At 34.4% G+C, this 14,691-nt stretch overlaps 1 protein-coding gene across 1 annotated transcript; it reads left to right on the plus strand.

Moving 5' to 3' along the window:
- The first annotated feature begins 51 nt into the window (after positions 1 to 51).
- LOC147074968 (uncharacterized) lies at positions 52 to 12,775 on the plus strand. The gene is made up of 12 exons (XM_085942926.1): positions 52 to 203; positions 1,633 to 1,943; positions 2,311 to 2,418; positions 2,915 to 3,038; positions 3,484 to 3,599; positions 5,251 to 5,340; positions 7,260 to 7,378; positions 8,598 to 8,664; positions 8,765 to 8,860; positions 9,384 to 9,554; positions 10,587 to 10,771; positions 11,243 to 12,775. The coding sequence occupies exons 1-12, from the start codon at positions 108 to 110 to the stop codon at positions 11,998 to 12,000; spliced, it is 2,241 nt and encodes a 746-aa protein (XP_085799052.1). The 5' UTR covers positions 52 to 107; the 3' UTR covers positions 12,001 to 12,775.
- The last annotated feature ends 1,916 nt before the right edge of the window (positions 12,776 to 14,691 follow it).

The following is a 14,691-nucleotide window of genomic DNA, read 5'->3' on the forward strand; positions in this document are numbered from 1 at the left end:
CCCTGATTTTTTGTGTTACATATTATTATGATTGTTGGTGTTTACAGGTGAAACCTTTCCAATGTCACATTTGCCTGAAGTTCCTGAACAGGAGATCACGTCTTCGGATGCATTTATTGACTCACGAGTCTGAACCCATCGGTGCAATGGTCCTCACATGTGGAAATTGCGATATGGCCTTCAAAGATGCCGGACAAGCTGAGGTAAAGTTGTACAATTTAATAGTTTACAAAGTATTTACATATCCGTCTGGTTTGGATTGAACATTATTACTATTTACCATTTTTTCATTACTAATGAAAATTTGGTAGTATTTTACCACGTTTTTATTAGCTCGTTTTCTTGTTTGTTCAGTACAAATCTTGCAATCGATTTTTAACTAACTTCCCGACTAGCTAGACATTTGAAACTGTTAGAATATATCAGAACACGATGACAATGCATTCTTTTAATACTTTTAGCCATCTTTAAGCAGAATTGAATTCATTTTCAGTTAATTCTGTTTTGTATGGAAAGTTAGTTCGGAAAAAATCCGCAAGGTGGCGATCGACAATTTTGAAAAAAGAATTCACTCGCTTTCTTGTTTTTTGTATTTTTGTTTGTTTTTTACTTCATATTATCATGTACAAAATTTTAAAATCTCATATAATATGTTATTCAATTAATAAATGTTAATAAAAGAAAATTTCTTATAATTGCTCTCTTTATTACGCATTTGATCATTTTCTTTCAAGTTCATGGGATAATTCATCAAAAAAATTTAGTATTCATTAAGTAATACATAGAATTGTCAAGTTTATATGATTCAACAGAATTTAAAAACGTGGTATATAAAAAGTTCTTTTTATCTTGTAATTATTTCTATTAAAATTAAGCACATATGAGATACGGAACATGGCACTGGTCTGAGGGAAATGGCGTTATCTTGTACTTGCCTTATACATACCTACTCCGATGCTGGAGAGTGACAGGGTGAAGTAAGTTTGTAATGGCCTCTCATCAACTGACATAATGATAATAAATTTATGAGTCATCACCGTGTGTTCTTCCGCCTTCTTTCCTCGACGTTTTAGGCTTGATGCAGCAGCCATTCTCAAGAGATATTTATTGAAGTACGAATGCTAACGCCTCTCTAAGTGTGTTGAAATGGGGTCTGTTTAGCTGGGAGAAAATGTAGCTTTTTATCTCTATTAATTTTGTCAGGGTTCTTATGAATTTTGTGTAACCTTCTTTACTAAGCGTGAAAAATATCCCTTATTCGGGCCCAATGTCTTGATCAAATTTGTGGCCTGTGTCCATTGAGTGTTCAGCAATAGTTGACATTCTGTAGTGTTTTAATCAATGCCGTCTTGTTTTACTCACACGCTTTTTTACCGTTCAAGAGGTTTAAGTGACATGTGAATGTTTTGAATTTACATGTAAAATAAATAAATTTGAATGTGAAATTTGAACTACCACTGACTTTTCACTTGGGATACCAAACTGGAAAGAGGACACTATGAGAAATGGGGCAGGCGGAGAGAGATGCTGAGGCAGTCAGAAACCGCATCTAACGATGATGACGATGATGATGTAGTAAATGATGTACTCTATCGTCTTCTTTTGTCAAAGTTTTGTCTTTTATCTTTCCAGGCACATCTCAATGAACTGGGACAGTGTTGTGAATCTACTGAGATCCAAAACCCTGACAGTCCAAGTGCCATTGAAAAGAAGCCCATGGTACAAAGAGAAGAAAGTTTTACTGATGTTAAGCTTGAAACCGCCGTTGATACTGGAGACGATATTAACATAAGCAGCAATAAGACAGGAGTTGTGATTCAAGAAGGGAGTGACGGTTTTGATGCCGGTGATTCTTCTTTACTCGAAGGTCTGTCGGGCGGGGCCAGAAAGATAATAAATGTCGTGAAGATTGATAAGGTGTATAGATGCGAATATTGTGAAAAGTAAGAGAGAATTATGCTTAATTTAATTTAACCTAACCTAACCTAAAATACTTAGATATACATAATTTATGTGAAGAGGAATTTTTAGAAAAATCAAAGTTTTTCTGTCTTTATTTTTAATATAAAAAATAAAAAACCTTTTCAGTTTTAGATGTGTTGATTATTTGAAATAATAAAATAATATTGGCGACAGAGGCAGACAGTTAGACGACAACGACAGGCGATACTACTGTATAGAAATGTAATGTAGCGCACTACTGCTACGAGAACAGTAGTATCACCTGCCATCTGTCTCTGTTGCCGGGTGTCGGCGGCTAGTTGTATGAAATTTCTTATTAGCGATTACAGTGCAGTATTTTGTTTTCAGGGTTTACAGTGCGCAGGACGCACTTAATGTTCACCGATCTTGTCATGAAGGTCTGAAAAATCCCTTCACCTGTCACATATGCGGCGCAACTTTCTCCACGTATTCCAGGTAATTTTTTAATGCATTGGACTGGTAACAATAATACATTAGCATTGAATAGGCATCGGGAAACAATGAAAATCAAGTAAAAACAGTAAAGTTGTCTCTATAATTATCTGGCTCATTATTACTTACTTTAACCTATCACACCTCAGCATCGGAGTACAGGGCAAGCACGGGGTCATGCCACTTATTTCAGTTCATCGCCCATGCGCCTCCTATTTGAGACCTGCAGCTCGTAGATTACTTTTCTAGCACTGCTGCATGGTGAGAGTGGGCTGGCTATGGCGCTAGAATCCATACGGCCATATTATATAAGGATGCAGAGTATCACACTCCCTGGCCGCATCCGGAACGCACGTTCAAGCTACGTGAAATACTTCTTTGTGATTACATTCATCACCAAGGATTGACTCAGCCGGAGTCTTTATTTCATGAAATATTGTATATTCAACAATAAATTTTGTGTATTGATATTTTTTAATGTGGATTTTTTTCCTTTCAGATGCACTACTCATAAAACAACACATGGCTATTACCGAAATAATTCATCGTCTCACAGTGAGGGCTCGCAAGTGACTACTTTAAACCATGATCAGTTTCCTGTCGTCAAACATTTTCTTTGCGAGGTTGGTGCAATGCAATCATTAAATAACTATGCTTAACCTGTCAACATTTTTGGATGTGGAAATATGCTGGTACTGGACTGTAAGCATCTGTCAAACTGAAGAAAGTAATCTATCATTTCTTTTCTTTCACAACCTGATTAAAATAAATGATTCCTTTATTTGCATGTCTGTTTATTTTTTACATTTAGAATTTATGTTTACATGTATGTTTTCTCTCGTATTACCCTTTTTAATACGTCTCCTCCCTGTCTCGTTCTATCCTACAGATCTACACATGTTTTCTCTCATGCGTTACAGACAGACTAGTAGACAGAAAAATATAGTACCTAATACAAAATTATTTTAAGAATAGCCGAATTTATGTTCATGCATGTATTATGACCTTAACCACCTATATAATTTGAATAAACTGTAAGTTACGGTGATTTGCTTGGATAAATTTCAGGTTTGTGGCAAGTCATATTTACATTGGACGTATCTTCAAGTTCATAGAAGGCAGAAACATTCGGACAATGTCCACATGTACAAGTGTCGGCTATGTGGAGACGAATTTCCAAACAGGTTGGTACTAATAGGAATGTGATACACCCCTGTTACAGGCTGGCTTCTCCCGGTGTAAAATAATCATTTAGTAGCTATCAAGTCAAAACGTAACCCTGACCTCTAGAAACGGCTTCGTAAAACATCTAATCTGATTCCTTGCTCAACCACGTAAGTATTTTTTTATTCATAAGTAAAGGCCTTCGTCTGGTGTGTGAAAATCACATATTGGGCGGAGGTGTAATTAAGATACATTTAATTTAATTTAAAAAGTATAAATGATGATGGATGAAAGCGATAATTTTAAGACTAAATATAAGTACTAAATTTTGCCGGCAACGTTGAAGTCTCCGCGCGCCTGCGCCGAGGTGGTCCTCGTGATTCGTCAAATCGAAAGGATCACGCGATAAAATTTGGCCAATCACGAGAGTCCTTTTTGTAGAATGGCGTGGGTACGCGAAGTTTGAAAAAAAAAAAAAAGTTAGTGAGCGTCCGGTTTTTAAACGATACGGACTGACGACTGTAACTGTAAAAAACTACAAAATAACCTTGTCAAACTCAAGATTAAAATATATACCTAATACCAAGTTACGCACAAGAAAGTCTTAGTGTTTTATTTAACCACAAACATAAATATATCTCCACTTTTTTTTTGTGAATCCAGGGTTCGATGGACACCTGAGCTAGCCGCTGGAACCCCGGGTATCTCAAATGTCATATTACTAATTGACTATCTTAAGAATTCAATTTACGACAGACTTCTGGAGTAATTGACTATTTAATATTTGATTTGATCTTTTTGTAGTGTTTATAATATAGCTATCCCATAGAACCATCCAGATTTCTTATTCCTCATTGGTTTAATTGGTTCTTCGAAATTCATGTCAGCATCCTGTTGATTTGTCAAATATATCATATAATTATGTACTGTGCGAAAACATCTTCTTGGCTACGCTTCTAGGCGCTGTTGTTTACTAAATGGTATGAGTTTGTTAGTTTATAATGGAAGTGCGGTTAAAAATGGGCGGAGCATGTTAATTCACAGTTTTAACACGTAGCCAAGAAGATGTGTTCACACTATAGTGGCCAACAGCTGAACAAAACCTAACCATAAGTGCTAGTGAAAAAATATTTGGTACGCGTATAATCTCTGCAATATGCGTTAAAGTACGATTGAAAACATATGAATGAAAGAGTTGGGTTTGACGATGTGAAGCCGATAAATATTAGTTTGACGGATACGGTTAGGTTAATTTAATTAATTTTTGTAAATAAATATTTTTAGTTAATTTAGTAGAAAAGGTGGTTAACTGTGTTGTTTTTAAATGTGGTAGCTGTACTGAGAAGCAACATGATGGTATAATGTTTCATAGGTAAGTAAATAATAATAAAATTGAGGTTCTACTGTGCGTCATACACAAAGAAAACGGCTGCATATAGGCGGATAATACCCTCTCTATTTAGTATTATTGCTCTAAGGTAGTGGTCTTCTACAATGTTATGGTTCAACTGCTAAAAAGAAGGAGGATATTAACAAGGTAGAAGTGGACTGACTGTGTGGAAGAAGGTTGGGAATACTTGGAAATTGAACAGAATGGCAATGGATAGGAGTTAGTTGTGGAGAAATGGGGATAATATTAATTGTATTGATGATGTTAATGATTGATTGCAGTTGGGGCATAGCCTATCACCGGAAGAAGGTCCATGGTCAAGCAACCGGTTCAGCGGTACAGGCCAACACACCGATGCCTACTATAGAAAAGTATAACTGTTTTCTAAAATATTATTATTTTTCAAAGCGATAGCAACGGCTTTATCTTAGCCGTTCATGTAAAAATCATTTCAGGGCAAAAGAAGGACATATTTTTGGATTAGACTGGTATTTGGTTGTAAAAGATCTTTGTCGAATATAATTTATGAAGAATATTTTATAAAATCTCTTTTATAATACCTTTTATCAAAGATTAGTGTACCTATGGTAAAGAGTTTTACAATTTATTAAAATTTTCGAAATTCTGTAAATTGACAAAAATGCATAAATATTATTGATTTTATATTAAACTTGATGAACATTAGATTAGTGGCCTTCAAAGTGTGATAATGTTATAATCTCACAATTATTCAAAAATATCTCGTAAATATGACTTTTAATACAATATGAGTAGATCTACTTAAATTTTAGTAAATGTGGCAATACTCGGTCACTGTTTTGAGAGCTCATTTAAAAATGGAAGATGGCAAGAAATTAACCAAAAAAATTGTTGATTGTATATGGTATATAATACTCGCCATCTAGATCAATGTTTCTTAACCTTTTTACTTCCGCGGACCACAAAAAAATCAAAAAATGTTTTGCGGACCAACAACGTTGGAATAAAATAATAAATATTTATATTTATACTATTCTTGATTATTACTAAACAATTGTCGAAATATAATACAACCCCATTTCAAATGTTGGGTTTCTAGGTAATTATTTTTGAACTGCAGAAAATTTTTGCCGACCACAGGTTAAGAAACTATGATCTAGATTATAAAAATAGAAATAAATGACATAAATAATGACATAGTCCCGAGCGAGATAAAGCAATGTTAATGTAAAGTATAGTTGATGTCAATATCAACCGTAACAATAATCACTTTAACACCTCGAATTCCTGCACACTAACAGAAATCGCATCTGCTAATGTTCAAGGTTGTTTCACTATAGTTTGATTTCACATTGATTTTTCGGAAAGGGGGGCTGACAGGGCTCCAGCCTGGGGGCCCGGCGTGGCAGATCGACCAGTTAAGTGAGATAAACACACGTCACAAATTTGCTGTAATTGAAAAAATTCGCCTGCGGTGCTATTTCACGAGTAGAACTTTATTTTATATAATTATTTTAATGTGTTTCACAACTAATAACATCACTATTTAGCCAATATGGTGAAGGGTCGCATATTACTTGGCTATCACAAAAGAGGGTCGCGATTAGTGCTTCATAATATGATGCCGGATACCGACAATTCAAGTGGATTTATTTAAAAATACCAATAATCGCTAAAATACACGGAACCTTGGGAGTTCTGTGGAATACGATATGGGAAACATTACATTGGCCTTAACCTTAGCGATAGGTGGGGAGGTTCGACAAACATCATGGCCTGAAGGTCTGCTTCAGGGTGTGGGGGCCATGATTACAACTATATCGTCGGTTCCTATTAAAAAAGTCGGATCTGCAAAATGCTATTTTTCAGTACGAGCAATCAAAGATGTTTCATCAAATATCCTTTGTGACCTATTGCTTGCCATAATGAATAAAAATACGGGTTATAGAAACTTTTCTAAACGTTTATAAAAACATCCGTCTGTCCGGTGAACATAGCAGCAACTGTCAGATCCGACACATCTTGCTCACCCACGCCCAGCCAACAATGTTATTCGGACACTCTCGGTAGATCCATCATTTTTAACTTGAGTATCTCGAAATTTTTCAAACAAACAAAAAAAACTGTGATTGTGGTATAAATGTTTAAAGTGTAAATAACTTTTACGTAATAATCCGAAAATGACAAAATTTCAGATCCGACTTTTTTAATAGGGACCGACGATATGTATACCTACTCTAACTGCCAATCATTGTCATGAATGTATCCGTATCTGTTGGATTTATTTTATTAATGATTGTCTGCTTTGTAGGTTCCACTATTCTTGCACAGAATGTGGTGTTGTGGTGAAGAACAAAGCCCAACTGTTGGTACATCGACGTTCATGCCATGCTGCGGCCAACGTTAATTCCAGCAATAACACCAAGCAAGGTAGGCACCAAAAAATCTTTAAGATTAGCTTATGCTTAATGCCATTTTAGAAGTGCCACTACGGCGACACTGCTAAGTGACATATTTGTGGTGCCACCAAATGGCAACCTAAATTAATGTAATATTTTTTTATGTATCTACTTCTTGAAGGTCTATGGAGGTTTAAATTATCTATTTGTACTAAGGGTATGGGGAATAATGTATAAAAACATAGACAATACAGGAATTCTGTACTCACATATTACTCACATATTGCTCTCGACGCACTTTACAATTAATTTTAATTTCTTTAATCTTTATCCGGGCCCCACATATCCCCCCCCCAATTTGTTGATGTGATTTTATTGTCACTCACAAAACATATATAACCTAATATACTGCCGCATATAGCGTTGATGCAACATTTTTGGCAGAAAAAAAATATGCTGTCGCAATTATCAAATTTCAATTGATATGGGCCGCATGTCGAAAATAGGAAATGTTGCAGCGACACATGCGCAGATACTGCTCTTCACGGTCAGCCATTGATTTTGGCTAGTTGCATGACGTCATTGATCAGGATGTGTGTGCGGAAGAGAGTTGCAACATTGTTGGCAGTTTTGATTTAGGACCGTGTCTGCAGTCAAGACGATTTTGTATGTGTTGGCTGTGGTGGAGTAGTGGCAAAGCATCAAACTCTAAAGCCATGGTTGCAGTGTCAAATTCTGCATCTGACAAATTCACATTTATTTAATGTGTATTTGATACGAAGCAAGGACTTAATGGGTTGGGCGAATGGCTGTAACCATTTCCTGTAAAAAGATCTTTTAAAATAACACACACCGTTGGTTTCAAAGCCAGCACCCTCCATATTCTGCCATTTTAAGATAATCGCAAAAACCGTCAAGCACATTTATAACTGCAAATACAATATTCTCTTTTTATACCTAATCATATTGGTTAACAATTTTGAAAAAGGGAATAGTGAAATAAATTGTCTTTAACGCCATTCAAATTAATAAAAAATCATGTTTAAAGTTAGTTATTACATAATATAAAAAATGGAAGCTGATGAATGGCCAAACCATGCTGGATTTGATATTTTTATGAAGATGGCAAAGTATTTACAGAATCAGAATAAAGAAAAACATCAAAAAAGTAAAAATGAAGGTTACTGACTTTGAAATGGCTTCACTTATATGTAAAGTTTTTGTAATGAATACTTCTATTATCATTTTAGGGCTGTATGCCTGCATGGAATGCGGAAAACGCTACATCACACAAGTTGGCCTCAAGGGACATTTGAAGTAAGTACATCCATTGCAAACTGATATTTTTGAATTTAAGAATAATACATTGATTAACGTGATAACTTTTATGAGTAAATATTTAAAATTTTGTTTTTAGGAGTCATTTAGAGCCAGACGCAGGTGGAAGACCTCATCGATGTGAAGTGTGTGGCAAGACATTTGTACACGCTACAGGTCTGACAACACATGGAAGGTACGAAGCTTTCAAAAGTTTAAACTGTAGACCAAATCTTCATTAAGTATAATATGTATTGCTAAAGTTTTTAAATTGGAAGATTGGTCAAGATATTTGGTTCTGTGTTTGTCCTGTGCCATAAGAAGCAAGCAACCTGTGCTTTTTGATAGCAATTAAACTTTATAAGCGATAATGTTCAAAAGAATTAACATCATTTAAAATCTAAAATTAGTGAAAAGGGATAATAAAGTACAGTCTGGAATTATCAAATGTGTCATATTCTTGGTATAATTTAATAACCGGATAATTGGTTTCAACTGTTTCGAGTCTTTCTTTTAAATCTTTTGACGAATCGATTGCGTCATCTGCGTCAAAGAAAATCACCGCTGTCACAGACAGTACCAAATAATGTTGAATAGATGTATGTTAACCGATGTTATGACAGTATCTTCTCCAATATTACAGCCAATCTGGTTTTTGACGTCAAGCACTTGAGTAAACTAGTCGTGCACTATTGTGTTAATTAAAATTGTTACCTCAGGAGGGTCCATATGAAAGAGACCAACTTCGCGTGCTCGAACTGCGGTAAGACGTTCTACAGTGCGTGCGACTTGCAGAGCCACTTGAGGAGGCACACTGGGGAGCGACCTTTCACCTGTGATGTGTGCGGGCACGCTTTCAGGACAAAGGGAATGAGAAACGAACATCTAAGGTATTTTAAATTTTTACTGTCATATCAAACTTGCTACACTATTTATTGTGCCACTCACAAAAAAAATATTGATTAATAATACAGTCGAACTTGGTTATTAGGAGATCTCGGATGTAATGAGGAAACATTCGTTGACATTTAGTTTATGATTTTCTCCATACATTTATTCACTTTTATAACGAGTTACTTCTCGTGTATACTGAGCAAAACTGTTAATGTGTCGATCGTTTAAGAACAATATTTTCGACCCTAAGCAATAAAATCTACTGTTGCCACCGGGATCGAATTACGTTTATGACACTAGTTAAGTGTCTAATTACTTAATTGGTGTTTCCGCCGACAACATTGAAAACGTATCCACACATATGGTTGATATTGTAGGTAAAAATCCAAGCTTTGTGAAGTCAGTAGGTACCTACCAGCGCTGGCGGCTCAGCACTTTATTACAATAAACAACTTCTTTTATAGTTTATGAATACCATGCTTGTTTCGGGGATTTTTACAGTGGTTTTCAGATTTTTTATGTTCTATGCTTAAATAGAACGTGGCACGATAAATGTTGTGTAACGATATAACGAGTAATGCTTAATAACGAGCAAATTCAGTTGGTCCCATCTTCCTCGTAATAACCAAGTTCGACTGTATATCGCACGGAAAGCTAAAAAAAAATGTCAACATTGATTTTAGACATATTATTTTTAGGCGGATAAGCATATTGTATTGAAGCAGAAAAATTAATAAGAAGAACGGAAATATAGTTTTTGACTTTGATTTTGGACATTTTTTATAGAGATTTAATTCAGAGACATTAATAAAAACATGGAAATAGCTTGTACTATCAATTTGTGTTCAAGATGTCATCTTTTGGTGACGTGTTCTACGGAAAATTGGGAATTATCATCGCTACTTTTTCTTTATTTACTGAGGGTCAGAACAGGAATCATCTGCTGTCATTCTGTTCTTCAATTGTCATTAATTTTCCGCTGTTGATTAGTCAGAATAATCAGGATGAATTGTCATTCAATTTTCTAGGATACATACGGGTGAGCGACCTTATCCATGCGATATCTGTGGACTGGCTTTCCGAAGATCGTATGCGATGAAGAATCACCGCTTGATCCACACCGGAGAACGGAGATACCGCTGCTCGCTGTGCCCCAGGGCTTTCAGGGTCCGAGCTGACCTCAATACGCACTTTAGGCATAAACATGGATCTGGTAATTATATTACTGAATTAGTGAAATGATAATGTATACTTCTGTAATTTAGTCCAGTAAAAGGAGGCAAATCGAAGATGTAGAAGGACCTGCTAAGAAAGTTTAATATAATAAGAAGTTGAAAAAAAGAATGTATGGACTAATTTTTAAATTAGTTGGTAGTCATTTTCCATTACTTGATAAAACAATATTATTTCAATGTTACCTATACATAAGTAGGTACTAGGATTTTTATTCATTCATATAAGTGTATTTAATTTCTGGGGGATTTTTATTTGATGTGCCACAAACCAAATTCCCCTTCTCCCGTGTGCCTTTAGGTTTGGCAGCTACTGCTCTAAATGGAAGGATATTGTTGGCAACGTTTCAGTGACCACCATCCTCCACGCTTTGTTTCTTTACATAATTATTATCATCATTTATTAAGAAATAAATGTATATTAAACCAATTGTCTGTTTATATTGTTTCAGATGTAACAGTTTCATCCGAGGGGCAACCACCCGTTATGGTCGTGGACATGCCGGATGACTTTGCACAAAACACGCAAGAAGAAATACACATAGACATGAACAGCATGAAGACTGAATACATCGAAGACATCGAAAGACGAGCTGACACATCGGGAATAATTATTTTCAACGAGCAAGGAGTGGAAAGTATGCTGCAGAACGAACACGTTTTAAAAATACAGAAGAATGTGTCAATCAAAGCTGTCAATCCTAGTTATTTGAATTCTTCCAAAACAGGAAAAGTTACTTTGCGTAACAAAGAAATCTTGAGTGATATTAACATGATGTTTGAAGATTCAGGTGATAACGTTTACGTGAATGATACGCAAGAGTCCATATTTTTATCGGACGACGGTCATTTTGTTATTGACAACGATACAGAAATTATCGGACAGTTATCTGTTGACGGTAACAGCTTAATTGTCATGTCGAAGGATGGCGATGAGAGGGTCCTGAATGTTAACGACCTGCAGATTAATTCTGATCAGAATGTATTGTTGCACGGTGTCACAATTGAAACCGTTGATGGTTTTGTGGAAGGAGATTATAATGATGAAGATCTCTTGCCGGAAGGCGGTTCAAAGTTTCAAAAGGCGTGGTCGGATGGAGACGACAGTGAGAGTGGGCAGGTTGACGACGTCAGCATGGATGGATCAAAGTCTCCCGACGACGCCAGACGGTTTAATGAACTGTTTTCTTCATCTGTTGCCAATAATTAAATATGTAATATTTTTTATCATGGCGAGAAAATAACTTTTGTTGCCGGTAGTGACCGTATTTACTATATTTAAAAGAATATTATAAAAATTCTGCTTATGCTTTGCACTGGAACTCTGTGTTTTACCAATTAAGCCACCTGTACCATATTAAATCACAGTGAAATTAATGAACAACTATGCGTCTGAGGTATAATCTCAAATTTCATTAATGTTGGCGACCATCTCTTGTGGTTTTCAATCGACGTATTAACAATTAAGTAGGTAATATAATAATTTCATCAAACTATCACACATTGGATAAATGTTCTACCATTATTACACCTAAAACAGGGGTTTAGTGACCGACTAACAGTCCTAACAATAAAAGCCTTCAGCAAGACTTTATAATATTATGTAGACACGCAACTTACACCCTGGGTAGGGTTTCACATGATTTCTATTTGATATAATTATATTTTCCTTGATAGATTTGTTCTGTGAACAACTTTCATTTACCATTAGATATTTGATGTTATTCAATGTTATTATTGTATAAGCTTTTCATCTAAAATTTGACGTTATGTTGCCATAGTTGAAAATTAATTATTATAAATCAGTTACTTTCTTATATTTTATAAAAATTAGAATGGTGCACTTATTATAGAATACAAATGCAAATGATTTGTTTTCTGGTTTTTATAATTTACCTAAGTATCTATGTACATATCAAAGAATTATGTAAGAAAATGTTTTAATCTAATTTTGATTGAATAATAAATCATTTAATATACTTATCAAATATATATTGTATGATTGTTGTTTTAAATAATAAAATTATTCCTTTTCCTTTCCTTTTGAATGCTAAATAATGATATATTATATTGTTGTTCATAATACCAGCTAGAAATGCTAACCACGATCATTGACATCACAATGATTTGAATGGTAAATTGTTTTGGGAACTTCGTACTGCGCTATTATCAAACAGCTATTTATATAGGGGGAAATTTATTTATGTATGTATGTACCTGTGACATCCTAAAACTTCTAAATGACATCAAAACAAGACAATTAATTACATGCACTTGATGGGTCAAATGTTATCAATTTTATGACATTCCTATTCTTATTATTATTCTGTCATATTCTGAATAATATAATAGGTATAATTGAAACATAAAAAACTAATATAATCAAGTTAAAACAATTAAACAAACATCTAATCAATATAGCGGATGAAATAAAATTATACTCCCGGTATGTAATTTATTTTCAACTTTATTTGGTTCCACAAAACTATTAGTATGACTTTCGAAGAAACTTTCAAAGTCGAGCAAAGACAAAATGCGGGTTTGACGAATTATAAACATAGCATATGTGTGAATAGGGAATGTAGATTCATCTACCTTCAAATGGCAAGTTTTCAGGCAATCGGGCAATCCTCTATTCAGTCTAACTTCTATTCAATTCAACCTACCACAAGTCTCCAGCACATTCATTATTAAAATAATAATCCATTCTCGCATGATTAATAAGAAAGGTAAGGTGCTTAAAAAATAACACTATAAAATTATAAATGGTATTTCTCGCCAGGATTGTGAAAAATATAGCAGCTAAAGTGTAATAATAAGTACAGTGATGAAATTTAAAGTTTTCAACTGATACCGTCTTCAAATTCAGATAATGTCTTCGCACTTTACGTCGCACGTTTACAGAAAGATCTCTTGGAAGCTATATCATTGGGTTTATAACCAGATGAGTGTTTCTAACCCCGATGCCTACCATAATACGGTGTGTTGAAAGGATTTGATGGGTGACTTCCAAATGGCACTCTTTAATGATAGATAATCATCCGATAAAACTGAAATATTTCCGCAAACAATAGATACAAAGATGGTCGAATCTCTCAGATACTATTCTTAAGGTTCAAATAGACTATATGACGATCGGGCACATATATGCTAAGAGCAATTTAGTGTCTATGATTAAATCTATGCCTTCCGACATATTATACATACATATTGTATGACAGCTATGACATCGTATTTACACTCTGTGACACAGGACGCCATCATAAGAAACGGGTTTTTCGACATATATATGACCGATCGTCATAGAGTGTATTTGAAGCATTATAATGACAAGTTTATTTTATATGTGAAGTTTATTTATGTTTATTCGTAATAATAATTTTTATTAGTGTGGCATATCTAAATAATAACAATATTAAATATTTAATACGTCATAATAATATGTAGTAAAATAATATTATAGATTTAGCTTATCTTAACATTTAACATAATTCAGCAATTTTATTTGAATTATAAATCCAGCTAAATAAATTTACCATTAGAAAAATCATTGGTTCCAAACATTATACCTATTCACTACACAATTAATGCAATCTCCGTTAAAAATTATGATGTCATATTATTTATTGATTTATTTACACAAATAACATGTATGTACATTAGGGTTTGAAATCTTGGGATCCCGCTCGATAATATACATTTATATTTACAATGATAGAAAATACTGGAATCCTGTGATATCAGGAAATAAAAAAAACAGCGTATTTATGTGACAGTTTCCAAATAAAAAAAAAATAGTCTGGAAATTAGGATTTTACATACATACTTATTAAGGGGTCCTCCATAATGACGTCACACATTTGATCCTTCTCCCTCGTCATACGATGTAACAAAATATTTT

The sequence above is a fragment of the Rhyacophila brunnea genome, unplaced genomic scaffold, assembly GCF_057557595.1.
Source record: "Rhyacophila brunnea isolate RB1 unplaced genomic scaffold, BYU_Rbru_1.0 scaffold_15, whole genome shotgun sequence".
NCBI lineage: Eukaryota > Metazoa > Arthropoda > Insecta > Trichoptera > Rhyacophilidae > Rhyacophila > Rhyacophila brunnea.